The 15,492-nt window shown below is 43.0% G+C and overlaps 1 protein-coding gene across 1 annotated transcript in view; it reads left to right on the top strand.

Moving 5' to 3' along the window:
* LOC122926259 (guanylate-binding protein 1-like) overlaps positions 1-14,855 on the top strand; it is a 54,501-nt gene extending 39,646 nt beyond the window's left edge. Inside the window, 4 exon segments of the mRNA XM_044277634.1 lie at positions 10,293-10,355; positions 10,358-10,404; positions 10,823-11,010; positions 14,722-14,855. Of these exon segments, the coding sequence (XP_044133569.1) occupies positions 10,293-10,355; positions 10,358-10,404; positions 10,823-11,010; positions 14,722-14,744 (321 nt within the window). The 3' untranslated portion in view covers positions 14,745-14,855.
* Positions 14,856-15,492: the final 637 nt, after the last annotated feature.

The following is a 15,492-nucleotide window of genomic DNA, read 5'->3' as shown; positions in this document are numbered from 1 at the left end:
CAATACTTAAGGGCCTATTATTTTATTTCAAATATCATATTAAATGTTAAGTCTTAACTTAAATAAGCTACCCAATAATGTTAATATAATTTTTTGGATCTAAAGGGTCTAGCATTTCAGACAATATCACAGTGTGACCGACTTTACGGTTGTGTTATTCTTACAGTATAGAGTCCATAGTCTCACTGCTCTTACAGTAAAGAGTCCATAGTCTCACTGCTCTTACAGTATAGAGTCCATAGTCTCACTGCTCTTACAGTAAAGAGTCCATAGTCTCACTGCTCTTACAGTAAGTCAGTCTCACTGCTCTTACAGTAGAGTCTATAGTCTCACTGCTCTTACAGTAAAGAGTCTATAGTCTCACTGCTCTTACAGTAAAGAGTCCATAGTCTCACTGCTCTTACAGTAAAGAGTCCATAGTTTCACTGCTCTTACAGTAAAGAGTCCATAGTCTCACTGCTCTTACAGTATAGAGTCCATACTCTCACTGCTCTTACAGTAAAGAGTCCATAGTCTCACTGCTCTTACAGTATAGAGTCCATAGTCTCACTGCTCTTACAGTAAAGAGTCCATAGTCTCACTGCTCTTACAGTACAGAGTCCATAGTCTCACTGCTCTTACAGTAAAGAGTCCATAGTCTCACTGCTCTTACAGTAAAGAGTCCATAGTCTCACTGCTCTTACAGTAAAGAGTCCATAGTCTCACTGCTCTTACAGTATAGAGTCCATAGTCTCACTGCTCTTACAGTAAAGAGTCCATAGTCTCACTGCTCTTACAGTAAAGAGTCCATAGTCTCACTGCTCTTACAGTATAGAGTCTATAGTCTCACTGCTCTTACAGTATAGAGTCTATAGTCTCACTGCTCTTACAGTATAGAGTCCATAGTCTCACTGTTCTTACAGTAAAGAGTCCATAGTCTCACTGCTCTTACAGTATAGAGTCCATAGTCTCACTGCTCTTACAGTAAAGAGTCCATAGTCTCACTGCTCTTACAGTACAGAGTCCATAGTCTCACTGCTCTTACAGTAAAGAGTCCATAGTCTCACTGCTCTTACAGTAAAGAGTCCATAGTCTCACTGCTCTTACAGTAAAGAGTCCATAGTCTCACTGCTCTTACAGTATAGAGTCCATAGTCTCACTGCTCTTACAGTATAGAGTCCATAGTCTCACTGCTCTTACAGTAAAGAGTCCATAGTCTCACTGCTCTTACAGTATAGAGTCCATAGTCTCACTGCTCTTACAGTATAGAGTCCATAGTCTCACTGCTCTTACAGTAAAGAGTCCATAGTCTCACTGCTCTTACAGTATAGAGTCCATAGTCTCACTGCTCTTACAGTATAGAGTCCATAGTCTCACTGCTCTTACAGTAAAGAGTCCATAGTCTCACTGCTCTTACAGTATAGAGTCCATAGTCTCACTGCTCTTACAGTATAGAGTCCATAGTCTCACTGCTCTTACAGTATAGAGTCCATAGTCTCACTGCTCTTACAGTATAGAGTCCATAGTCTCACTGCTCTTACAGTATAGAGTCCATAGTCTCACTGCTCTTCTAGTATAGAGTCCATAGTCTCACTGCTCTTACAGTATAGAGTCCATAGTCTCACTGCTCTTACAGTACAGAGTCCATAGTCTCACTGCTCTTACAGTATAGAGTCCATAGTCTCACTGCTCTTACAGTATAGAGTCCATAGTCTCACTGCTCTTACAGTACAGAGTCCATAGTCTCACTGCTCTTACAGTATAGAGTCCATAGTCTCACTGCTCTTACAGTACAGAGTCCATAGTCTCACTGCTCTTACAGTACAGAGTCTATAGTCTCACTGCTCTTACAGTATAGAGTCCATAGTCTCACTGCTCTTACAGTATAGAGTCCATAGTCTCACTGCTCTTACAGTAAAGAGTCCATAGTCTCACTGCTCTTACAGTAAAGAGTCCATAGTCTCACTGCTCTTACAGTATAGAGTCCATAGTCTCACTGCTCTTACAGTATAGAGTCCATAGTCTCACTGCTCTTACCGTAAAGAGTCCATAGTCTCATTGCTCTTACAGTATAGAGTCCATAGTCTCACTGCTCTTACAGTAAAGAAACCATAGTCTCACTGCTCTTACAGTATAGAGTCCATAATCTCACTGCTCTTACAGTAAAGAGTCCATAGTCTCACTGCTCTTACAGTACAGAGTCCATAGTCTCACTGCTCTTACAGTACAGAGTCCATAGTCTCACTGCTCTTACCGTAAAGAATCCTCTTCTATGTTTGTGTACAAACCTTCTTTCCTGCAGACGCAGAGGATGTCCCCTCGTCACAGTCACAGTCCTGGGGATAAATAGATGATGGGAGTGATCTCTGTACTGACCCCTGATACATTTATACATAGTAATTAGATCTCCCCTCAGTCGTCTTTTTTATAAAGTAAATAACCCTAATGTTGATAATCTTTCTGGGTCTTGTAGTCCACCATCCCAGTTATTACTTTAGTTGCCCTCCTCTGGACCCTCTCCAGCTCTGCTATGTCTGCCTTGTTCACAGGAGCCCAGAACTGTACACAGTCCTCCATGTGTGGTCTGACCAGTGATTTGTAAAGTGGTAGGACTATGTTCTCATCACCGCCATCTATGCCCCTTCTGATGCAACCCATTATCTTATTGGCCTTGGCAGCAGCTGCCTGACACTGGTTTCTATAGCTTCTCTAATCTATCCAGATCCCTCTGTAGCAGTATACTGTCCTTTGTAGTATATATACAGTATACTGTCCTCTGTAGTATATATATACAGTATACTGTCCTCTGTAGTATATATACAGTATACTGTCCTCTGTAGTGTATATACAGTATACTGTCCTCTGTAGTATATATATATATACAGTATACTGTCCTCTGTAGTATATATATACAGTATACTGTCCTCTGTAGTATATATACAGTATACTGTCCTCTGTAGTGTATATACAGTATACTGTCCTCTGTAGTATATATATATACAGTATACTGTCCTCTGTAGTATATACAGTATACTGTCCTCTGTAGTATATATACAGTATACTGTCCTCTGTAGTATATATACAGTATACTGTCCTCTGTAGTGTATATACAGTATACTGTCCTCTGTAGTATATACAGTATCCTGTCCTCTGTAGTATATACAGTATCCTGTCCTCTGTAGTATATACAGTATACTGTCCTCTGTAGTATATATACACTGTATACTGTGCTCTGTAGTATATATACAGTATACTGTCCTCTGTAGTATATATACAGTATACTGTCCTCTTCAGTGTTAATTACTTTACACAGTTTAGTGTCATCTGCAAAAATTAATATATTACACTGCAAGCCTTCTACAAGATCATTAATAAATATATTGAAGAGAATAGGGCCCAATACTGACCCCTGAGGTACCCCACTAGTGACAGTTACCCCTCCAGTACTGACCCCTGAGGTACCCCACTAGTGACAGTGACCCCTCCAGTACTGACCCCTGAGGTACCCCACTAGTGACAGTGACCCCTCCAGTACTGACCCCTGAGGTACCCCACTAGTGACAGTGACCCCTTCAGTACTGACCCCTGATGTACCCCACTAGTGACAGTGACCCCTCCAGTACTGACCCCTGAGGTACCCCACTAGTGACAGTGACCCCTCCAGTACTGACCCCTGAGGTACCCCACTAGTGACTGTGACCCCTCCAGTACTGACCCCTGAGGTACCCCACTAGTGACAGTGACCCCTCCAGTACTGACCCCTGAGGTACCCCACTAGTGACAGTGACCCCTCCAGTACTGACCCCTGTGGTACCCCACTAGTGACAGTGGGTGACCCCTCCAGTACTGACCCCTGTGGTACCCCACTAGTGACAGAGACCCCTCCAGTACTGACCCCTGTGGTACCCCACTAGTGACAGAGACCCCTCCAGTACTGACCCCTGAGGTACCCCACTAGTGACAGTGACCCCTCCAGTACTGACCCCTGAGGTACCCCACTAGTGACAGTGACCCAATCTGAGTGTGTACCGTTAATAACCACCCTCTGTTTTCTATCATTGAGCCAGTTACTTACCCACTTACAGACGTTTTCTCCCAGTCCGAGCATTCTCATTTTATATACTAACCTTTTATGTGGTACAGTGTCAAATGCTTTGGAGAAGTCCAGATACACGACATCCATTGATTCGCCGCTGTCAAGTCTAGAACTTACCTCCTCATAGAAAATGATTACATTAGTCTGACATGAGCGATCCCTCACGAAGCCATGCTGATATGGCGGTATTTGCTTATTTCCATAGCATCTCTCAGAAAACCTTCAAACAGTTTACCCACAACGGATGTTACACTTACCGGCCTATAGTTTCCAGGCTCTGTTTTTGGACCCTTTTTGAATATTGGCACCACATTTGCCATGCGCCAATCCTGTGGGACATTTCCGTCAGTGTAGAGTCCGCAAATATCAGAAATAAGGGTCTAGCTATTTTTTTCTCCAATGTATTCACTGAGGAAAATAAACTGTCAGATGAAATGCAGAATGTAAAAGTAAATTCCATATTAAAAGTGTCCTGTCTGACCCAGGAAGAAGTACATCAGTGACTTAAAAAGATTAAAATAGACAAATCGCCAGGACCAGACCCTTATTACTTAATTCCCTTAGGATACGGGGGTGTGTGCCATCTGGCCCTCGCGATTTGTCTATTTTAATCTTTTTAAGTCGCTGATGTACTTCTTCCTGGGTCAGACAGGACACTTTTAATGGGGAATTTACTTTTACATTCTGCATTTCATCTGACAATTTATTTTCCTCAGTGAATACAGTGGAGAAAAAATATTTAACAGCTTTGCTTTCTCCTCGTCGCTCTCTGCAACTCCCCCCTCATCACTCTGTAGAGGCCGACACCTTCAGATTTATACTTTTTACCATTTATATAATTGAAAAACATTTTAGGGTTAGTTTTGCTCTCTTTGGCAATTAATCTCTCGGTCTCTAGTTTGACGGCTTTTATTAGTTTTTTACATATTCTACTTTTTTCCTTATAGTTTTTCAGTGCTTCCGTGCTACCCTCCTGTTTTAGTGATTTATATGCTTTCTTTTTGTCATTTATTGCTTTCTTTACAGTTCTGTTTATCCACATTGGTTTCTTCTTGTTCCTTAACCCTTTATTCCCATACAGTATGTACCTCTCACAATTAGATTTTAGGATGCTTTTAAAAATATCCCATTCTGTGGCTGTATTTTTATTTGTGAGGACTTTGTCCCAGTTAGTTAGGTCTATGCCCTCTCTTAGTTGGCTAAATCTATCTTTTTTGAAGTTTGGTATTTTTGTTCCTCCCTGAAGAAACGCTCTTTTGAATGATAATTGGAAGGTTATTACTTTCTGGTCACTATTTCCCCAGTGTCCCCCGACCTGCACGTCTGTTGTTCTGTCAGGTCTATTGGTTAGTCCAGTCCAGTATGGCCGTCCCTCTAGTCGGGTCCTGAACCAGTTGGGAGAGGTCATTGTCTTTGGTTATTGCTAAGAACCTGTTTCCTTTATGAGATGTACAGGTCCCAGTTTCCCAGTCTATATCTGCGGAGTTCCCTCATAATAACCACCTCATTATGATTTGCCGCCTCGTCTATCTCGTTCAGTAGTAGATTTTCTGTGGACTCCGGGATATTAGGTGGTTTATAGTAAACTCCTATTAGTAATTTATTATTGTTTTAGCTCCATGTATCTCTACCCACAGAGACTCCACATGTCCATGTCCCTCACTTACATCTTCACAGACTGTGGGCTTTAGACAGGACTTTACATAAAGGCAGACTCATTAGCATATTGTATACTTGCTTCTTTCAAGATCTTTTCTCTTTCCCCATATCTCTTCCTTACATTGTGGATATTGCTGAAAAATACTCCTCTCATAAAAGCTTTAAATGTGTCCCATTTAACCTGGATTTTAGCTGAGTTGTTATTGACTTTCCAAAAATAGGCAAGCTCCTTTTTGATCAAGTCATGATTCTCTAGAATTGTCAACCAGTGTGGGTTCAGTCTAAAGGGTACTATCTTGGTAATCATGTCTGGGTTGATACATAATTCTACTGTTAGGGTACGTGGTCCGAAAAGGCTCTAGCTTCATATCTAATTCGCTTAGCAAGATCCGTATATTTTCTATTTATCAAAGCTAAGTCGATTCTAGACATACATCTCCCGGATCTGCTTACACAGGAGAAGACACGTCTACCTCGGCCCAGCAGATCCCAAAGATCTATGAAACCAGCTTCACTACAAAATCGCGCCAATGGAGACTCCTGTTTAGTAATAGTAATCTGGGGTTCCATGCCAATCCTGTCTGTCCCAGGATTCATGACACAGTTAAAGTCTCCACAGACCAAGGTGGGACATTCTGGCCATTTCTCCATAAAGGTCAATAGGATTTTCAATACATAAAAAGAAAAATCGAGGGGGAATATAAATAAAAGAAACTGTTTTCCATAGAGAAAAACAAATCTTCCCCGAGTATCCGTAGAGGACGCCACGCAGGCAAAATCAATCCTTCTATGAAAGAAAACGGAGTAGCTACTAAATGTTGACTGGAATGCCTGTGCGACCCACCCGCTAGTGATTCGTCGAGCCACCTCCTTAGTAAAATGCTTCTCTAGCAGACAAATCACAGCTGGTAGATGTCTCAGAGCAAGATCGAATACAGCTTGTCTTTTAGGTTTATCTCCAAGACATTCCAGGTTAGCACTCTAACCGACATGAAAAATAATAACTTCCATTAGAATAAATAGTCCCCCCTTCTCCACTCCAATCCCTCCACCGACCCAGAGACACATCGCAATTCGCAACCCACCGACCCCATCCTACAAACCCCATGATCCACTACTATCCAGAAGCAGACCTCTTACTTAGACCTTCCCTCCCCCTCCCCACCATCCCGCTCATACAGAAAAAGGAAAGATACGCCACTAAATTTAAACATTGTTCCGATCTAGCCATTCCATGGCTAAGGCCGGAGTGTCAAAAAAATGAGTTGCCCCATTGAAAATTATACGGCGTTTAGCTGGATACAAAAAGGAATACTTGATGTCCTTAGCCTTTTGACAGCAAAAAAATTGCGTCTCTTTTCTTGGATCTCTTTTGAGAAGTCTGGAAAAAAAAAATTGTTTACTCCCGTTGTATATTATTGGGGAGCACTCCCTGGCCCTTTTTGAAATCATGTCCCGGGAAACAAGAATTTTTGCCAGGAGTACCAGTGGTTGGTTTCCAGGAATTAGGTTTTCCCCGGGAATACGATGTGCCCTCTCAACAAGAAAAATGGAAGAAAAATGTTCCCTTCTAAAATTTTCTAATATTATCGACTGTAGTATTCCAGCAGAATTATTTTCCTCTGCGCCCTCAAGTGGACCCACGGTTCTCACGTTGCATCGTCTTGACCTGTCTTCCAAGTCCACCAGTTTTTTTGTGTAGTTGATTATATTCTGTTCTTAAAGTGGCAGAGTCAGATTTTAGTGATTTTACATCACACTCCAGAAAGCCGGCTGACTTTTCTATGACAGTAACTCTGTCCCTTATTTTTGTTATATCGTCTCCTATTAAGGAGATATCGGACCGGACTGACCCCAGCTAAATAGTGATGTCTTTTGACCGCAGCTAGAATCTCTTCTAGTGGTGAAATTTCCACAACAGGGTTCTCAAAATCATCCATCCGTTCTCCCTCATCCTCCTGAAATTGATCAATAACTGTCGCTACCTCTTCTGGACCCCAACCAGTAAAAAAAAAATTCGGATTAACTACTTGCTTCCCTTTTCAATGCAGTTCTGGTATTTACATTAGGGGATTTAAAGTAGTGATCGATTTTTACAGTGTCTGCATGCTGTTTTTGACAGGTCAGTAGAACGCCGATTTTGCTCTGGTGCCATTTTCTTTTCCTTTTTTTTTTTCCTCCCCTTTTTAACCTTACTCCTTTGCTGCTTTCTCCCCTTTTCCACTTGTTTCCTTATTAAAAAGAACAGTAAACAAAAGCAGGATTCCAGTAAGGGTTAATCTCACCAGTTCCAAGAAGATCACAGGGAAGGGAGCAGTCCCTCAGGAAGGAATTTTCCTTTTTCAAATATTCTTCGTCACCTCCCGATCCAACCACTGGAGAGCAGTAGACATCCACAAAGCATGGAGCTTACCACACAGGGCTCCGGCAACTTCACTCGCTCTGTTCTCACTTCAGACAGGACCAGGAGTTCCACAACAACTAGGGAAGGAGGAGGAAGCCACAGAACACGAGGAGGTAGGGAAGCAGCAGAGGGAAGGGGGCACAAGCCCAACAGGGTCGGCAGGATCAGTATCTCAGGAGGCAGCGGACCAGAGGGTACAGGAGGATGGCACAAACAAGGGAAAGTAAGGCAGGCCAGACGAGAGGAGAGTCACACCATCTCGGCATTTAGGTTCAAGCAGGTCACGGCTTAATCACCCGCCAGAAGAGCGCGTTACAGGTGTTGTCGGATTCACAGAACAGCGGGCGAGACGGGAGGGGGCGACATGGGTTCACGTCATCACACCCCCAATAAATGATATTTCTACATGGCAAATAATTTACTGTCAGGTGTAGTAGAGTAATAGAAACCCAACACACCCAACAGTCATGACACGTATGCTGCTGATTCTCTGTAATTCAATCACTTATTGAAAGGGGCATGTTCAAAATGATAGCAGTGTGGAGTTCAATGAGTGAGAACATTCATTCTTTGAAAAACAGGTGGCAATTATTGGAAAAGGGTCGTTCCAGACATTGTTCAGAAGAACAGCGTACCTTGATTAAAAAGTTGATTGGAGAGGGGAACACATATAAAGAAGTGCAGAAAATGATAGGCTGCTCAGCTAAAATGATCGCAAATGCTTTAAAATGGCAACCAAAACCTGAAAGACGTAGAAGAAAGCGAAAAACTACTATTCGAATGGATAGAAGAATAAACAAAATGGCAAGGACTTAGCCAACAATCAGCTCCAGGAAGATGAAAGAAGGTGTGAAGTTCCCTGTGAGTCCTGTTACAATGAGAAGACGCCGATGTGAGGCCGAGCGATCTGCAAGAAGAAGCCCCCGCAAAGTCCCACTGTTGGAAACAAGACGTGGGCTGAAGAGCACATTGACGGCCTGAAGAGACATTCTGTGGACTGATGGAAGTAAGATGGTTCTTTTTGGGTCTAGTGGCCGGAGACAGTTTGTCAGATGACCCCCGAACACTGAATTCAGCCCCCGTACACTGAAGACAGTGAAGCATGATGGCCAAGCATCATGATATGGGGATGTGTCTCATACTACGGTGTGGGGCCTATTTATCGCAGACCAGGGATCATGGATCAGTGTGAATCCATCAGAATACTGGAAGAGGTCATGCTGTCTTATGTTGAAGAGGAAATGCCCTTGGAATGGGTGTCCAACAAGACAACGACCCCAAACACACCAGTAAACGGGCAACATCTTGGTTCCAGACCAACAAGATTGACGTTACGGAGCGGCCGGCCCGATCCCCGGATCTTAATCTAATAGAAAACTTGTGGGTGACATCAAAAATGCAGTTTCTGGGGCAAAACCAAGAAATAAAGAAGAACTGTGGAATGTAGTCCCATCATCCGGGGCTGGAGAACCTGGTCACAGGGGCAGAAGGTGGTGACTCCGAGCAGCACAGACGTCCAGCAGGTCTCAGAGACAGCGGTTATACAACGGAGTATCAGTGACGGGATTCAGAGGAAAGGAAATACTCAGACATTACTCAGTTTATAGAGTGAATGTTTGAGTTTGTAAAGAAAAATACAAACACTGCTATTTTTGAACAGTTTAATATTCACTTTTCTGCAATTTTTTTAGAGGAACAACACAAATTTTATATATTTTTCTTCATGTTTTGATTTGGAATAGAAGGTGCCGTGTTCCCGATGCATCTGTGTGGATGGAGATAGAAGCCATTAGAAGGATTTGGAGCTTTATTCACTTTTTTAAACACTGCTATTATTTTGAACACAACTGTATGTCAGTGTCATCGAGGGGAGGCTCTCCAGTTTGGACCTCTCCTATGTGAGTCATACTGGATAGCCACCAGCCACGCCGCTCTGGTGGACTCGGGACGTCCATGTATTACAGGCAAGACTATTCATCTGAATGGTAACTGGTATGTAACACAACACAACATTGTATGTACTGGTATGTAATATGACATTCCACTGTAGTAACTGGTATGTAATGTGACATTGCACTGCAGTAACTGGTATGTAATACGACATTGCACTGTAGTAACTGGTATATAATACCCTCAATACTTTCTCTACTGCAGGGAGACTCCAAAAATGATGCCTGGATCTTCTGCCTGTCTGTGCTGCTGAGCAGCGCTCTGGTATATATAACAGTATCGGGACCATCGATCAGCAGGCGATCGAGCGGTTACAGTATCCTTCACCACACGGGGAGATGTGGACGCCTGCAATGGGGACTTCTAGATGCCGGCTACAGATGACCAGATATTACATACAGTACCCAGTGAGTGTATTCCTGATAGAGGTTTATGAATGAAGGTACAGCTGGGTGTTACCACTCTGGGTGTGTCCCTGCACAGTCTGGCACTATCTTACCAAAGCAACCACAGCTGGTAACACACAGTTGTGCATTCATTCATAAACTTCTAGCAGGAATACTAGAGGACTATCCTAACAAAGAGTCATAAGAATAGATGATCTTGAATTATAATTTGATGTGGAATATAATTATTTACTGATACAGACACATCAGGAGAGGTGAGAGCTCCTCTTTCAATAAATGCTTGATATCAATATGGCGACCTATATCCTTATCCAGATAATCTTCCAGCTACGTAACTGAACTAACAGAGGTGATAAAGCTGAAGTCCACCGACACCAAAGATGAGACTGCGGAACACGAGAGGTTCCTTCCATCATTTACCTGGTGCGTCCGAGACTTCACCCTATCGCTGGAGCGAGACGGCAAGGAGATAACGGAAGATGAATATCTGATGATGGGTCTAGAGCTCAAGACCGGTAATCACTATGGAGGCTCAGTACCTAGAGGTAGAGGTTGCCTATGGGTGCAGAGGTCATGGTAGAGGTTACCTATGGGTGCAGGGGTCAAGATCATGGTTACCTATGGGTGCAGGGGTCAAGGTAGAGGTTATCTATTGGAGCAGGGGTCAAAGTTGTGGTGACCTACAGTACAGACCAAAAGTTTGGACGCACCTTCTCATTCAAAGAGTTTTCTTTATTTTCATGACTATGAAAATTGTAGATTCGCACTGAAGGCATCAAAACTATGAATTAACACATGTGGAATTATATACATAACAAAAAAGTGTGAAACAACTGAAAATATGTCATATTCTAGGTTCTTCAAAGTAGCCACCTTTTGCTTTGATTACTGCTTTGCACACTCTTGGCATTCTCTTGATGAGCTTCAAGAGGTAGTCACCTGAAATGGTCTTCACTTCACAGGTGTGCCCTGTCAGGTGTAATAAGTGGGATTTCTTGCCTTATAAATGGGGTTGGGACCATCAGTTGCGTTGTGGAGAAGTCAGGTGGATACACAGCTGATTGTCCTACTGAATAGACTGTTAGAATTTGTATTATGGCAAGAAAAAAGCAGCTAAGTAAAGAAAAACGAGTGGCCATCATTACTTTAAGAAATGAAGGTCAGTCAGTCCGAAAAATTGGGAAAACTTTGAAAGTGTCCCCAAGTGCAGTCACAAAAACCATCAAGCGCTACAAAGAAACTGGCTCACATGCGGACCGCCCCAGGAAAGGAAGACCAAGAGTCACCTCTGCTGCGGAGGATAAGTTCATCCGAGTCACCAGCCTCAGAAATCGCAGGTTAACAGCAGCTCAGATTAGAGACCAGGTCAATGCCACCCAGAGTTCTAGCAGCAGACACATCTCTACAGGGAGTGCAGAATTATTAGGCAAGTTGTATTTTTGAGGATTAATTTTATTATTGAACAACAACCATGTTCTCAATGAACCCAAAAAACTCATTAATATCAAAGCTGAATATTTTTGGAAGTAGTTTTTATTTTTTTATTTTTTTAGTTTTAGCTATTTTAAGGGGATATCTGTGTGTGCAGGTGACTATTACTGTGCATAATTATTAGGCAACTTAACAAAAAACAAATATATACCCATTTCAATTATTTATTTTTACCAGTGAAACCAATATAACATCTCAACATTCACAAATATACATTTCTGACATTCAAAAACAAAACAAAAACAAATCAGTGACCAATATAGCCACCTTTCTTTGCAAGGACACTCAAAAGCCTGCCATCCATGGATTCTGTCAGTGTTTTGATCTGTTCACCATCAACATTGCGTGCAGCAGCAACCACAGCCTCCCAGACACTGTTCAGAGAGGTGGACTGTTTTCCCTCCTTGTAAATCTCACATTTGATGATGGACCACAGGTTCTCAATGGGGTTCAGATCAGGTGAGCAAGGAGGCCATGTCATTAGATTTTCTTCTTTTATACCCTTTCTTGCCAGCCACGCTGTGGAGTACTTGGACGCGTGTGATGGAGCATTGTCCTGCATGAAAATCATGTTTTTCTTGAAGGATGCAGACTTCTTCCTGTACCACTGCTTGAAGAAGGTGTCTTCCAGAAACTGGCAGTAGGACTGGGAGTTGAGCTTGACTCCATCCTCAACCCGAAAAGGCCCCACAAGCTCATCTTTGATGATACCAGCCCAAACCAGTACTCCACCTCCACCTTGCTGGCGTCTGAGTCGGACTGGAGCTCTCTGCCCTTTACCAATCCAGCCACGGGCCCATCCATCTGGCCCATCAAGACTCACTCTCATTTCATCAGTCCATAAAACCTTAGAAAAATCAGTCTTGAGATATTTCTTGGCCCAGTCTTGACGTTTCAGCTTGTGTGTCTTGTTCAGTGGTGGTCGTCTTTCAGCCTTTCTTACCTTGGCCATGTCTCTGAGTATTGCACACCTTGTGCTTTTGGGCACTCCAGTGATGTTGCAGCTCTGAAATATGGCCAAACTGGTGGCAAGTGGCATCTTGGCAGCTGCACGCTTGACTTTTCTCAGTTCATGGGCAGTTATTTTGCGCCTTGGTTTTTCCACACGCTTCTTGCGACCCTGTTGACTATTTTGAATGAAACGCTTGATTGTTCGATGATCACGCTTCAGAAGCTTTGCAATTTTAAGAGTGCTGCATCCCTCTGCAAGATATCTCACTATTTTTGACTTTTCTGAGCCTGTCAAGTCCTTCTTTTGACCCATTTTGCCAAAGGAAAGGAAGTTGCCTAATAATTATGCACACCTGATATAGGGTGTTGATGTCATTAGACCACATCCCTTCTCATTACAGAGATGCACATCACCTAATATGCTTAATTGGTAGTAGGCTTTCGAGCCTATACAGCTTGGAGTAAGACAACATGCATAAAGAGGATGATGTGGTCAAAATACTCATTTGCCTAATAATTCTGCACTCCCTGTAGAACAACTGTTAAGAGGAGACTGTGTGAATCAGGCCTTCATGGTAGAATATCTGCTAGGAAACCACTGCTAAGGACAGGCAACAAGCAGAAGAGACTTGTTTGGGCTAAAGAACACAAGGAATGGACATTAGACCAGTGGAAATCTGTGCTTTGGTCTGATGAGTCCAAATTTGAGATCTTTGGTTCCAACCACCGTGTCTTTGTGCGACGCAGAAAAGGTGAACGGATGGACTCTACATGCCTGGTTCCCACCGTGAAGCATGGAGGAGGAGGTGTGATGGTGTGGGGGGGGGGGGGGCTTTGCTGGTGACACTGTTGGGGATTTATTCAAAATTGAAGGCATACTGAACCAGCATGGCTACCACAGCATCTTGCAGCGGCATGCTATTCCATCCGGTTTGCGTTTAGTTGGACCATCATTTATTTCTCAACAGGACAATGACCCCAAACACCTCCAGGCTGTGTAAGGGCTATTTGACCATAAAGGAGAGTGATGGGGTGCTGCGCCTCCACAGTCACCGGACCTGAACCCAATCGAGATGGTTTGGGGTGAGCTGGACCGCAGAGTGAAGGCAAAAGGGCCAACAAGTGCTAAGCATCTCTGGAAACTCCTTCAAGACTGTTGGAAGACCATTTCAGGTGACTACCTCTTGAAGCTCATCAAGAGAATGCCAAGAGTGTGCAAAGCAGTAATCAAAGCAAAAGGTGGCTACTTTGAAGAACCTAGAATATGACATATTTTCAGTTGTTTCACACTTGTTTGTTATGTATATAATTCCACATGTGTTAATTCATAGTTTTGATGCCTTCAGTGTGAATCTACAATTTTCATAGTCATGAAAATAAAGAAAACTCTTTAAATGAGAAGGTGTGTCCAAACTTTTGCTCTGTACTGTATGTGTGCAGGGGTCAAAGTAGTGGTTACCTATGGGTACAGGGGTCAAGGTAGAGGTTACCTATGGCTCCAGGGATCCAGGGAGTGGTTACCTATGTGTGTACACGGGTCAAGGTAGAGGTTATCTAGGGGTATAGGGGTCAAGGTAATGGTTATCTATGGGAGCAGGGGTCATGTATCTTGTAGGAGGAGTTTTCTAGAAATATGTTTTCTTATATGTTTGTATGCTGTTTTTGGCCAATAATTCCAAATTTCAGATGTAGCGAAATTTTTCATCGTTACATTACAAAAGACATACCTCTTTTATTTTTTTGTGGACATGGCTGATTTCTACAGTTTTCTGCTGTTTCTCCAGTGCTCGGTGATCTTACATCCTAGTACGTGGACACCATTCAGAGAGGAGAGATTCCCTGCATGGATAATGCGGTTCTGGCGGAAATTGAAAATGCGGAATCTTTACAAGACGCACTGTCCAAATATCAACATGAGAAGGACAAACATGTCCCGAGGTTTCCAAATGAAACAGAGCTCGAGTTCCTGAACCTGCACATGAAATGTTTGAGGAAAGCCATTACGGGACCAAGTCTTCACGGGACGATCAGTGAAAGACCAGGACCAGACACATCTACAAGAGCTGAAGGTCAGATGTCCAGCCTTCATGTAGCTGTAAAAGTTTATTCCAGCCAAAGGCATTGATCACCTTTCCACTGATTTCCAAAACTAGGGAACCCAGTCCTCTATTCCTTCCAGCCTCTCAATGGAGCATTGGCTGACCATGGGTATTAGTATAACATGGCTGACCCTTGTCTCCTCCGATTGCAGACGCTTAAGGACAGTTTGAAGGGGAGCTCTCTTGCTGAAATTACCTTTTTACAGATGAACAAACTTTAGTTTTCTTCATAACAGTGGCACAATATGCTGAATGGTTGCATTCAGTACGCTTGATGGTTGCAGAGCAAACTCATTAGCATGAACAACGTCTGAACAGTCCTTGACTGGGAACAAGGACTGTGAGATGTCCCAACAGGTCCACCAGAGTCAGGCTGCACCCAAAGATTGTCAGCGTTCACCTGCCCTGCAGTGCCCTAGTGACTATGCCCTCCCACAGCCTGACCCACCTACATGT

Source organism: Bufo gargarizans, chromosome 2 (genome assembly GCF_014858855.1).
Source record: "Bufo gargarizans isolate SCDJY-AF-19 chromosome 2, ASM1485885v1, whole genome shotgun sequence".
Taxonomy (NCBI): Eukaryota; Metazoa; Chordata; class Amphibia; order Anura; family Bufonidae; genus Bufo; species Bufo gargarizans.
This window is presented reverse-complemented; position numbering and strand designations above follow the sequence as displayed.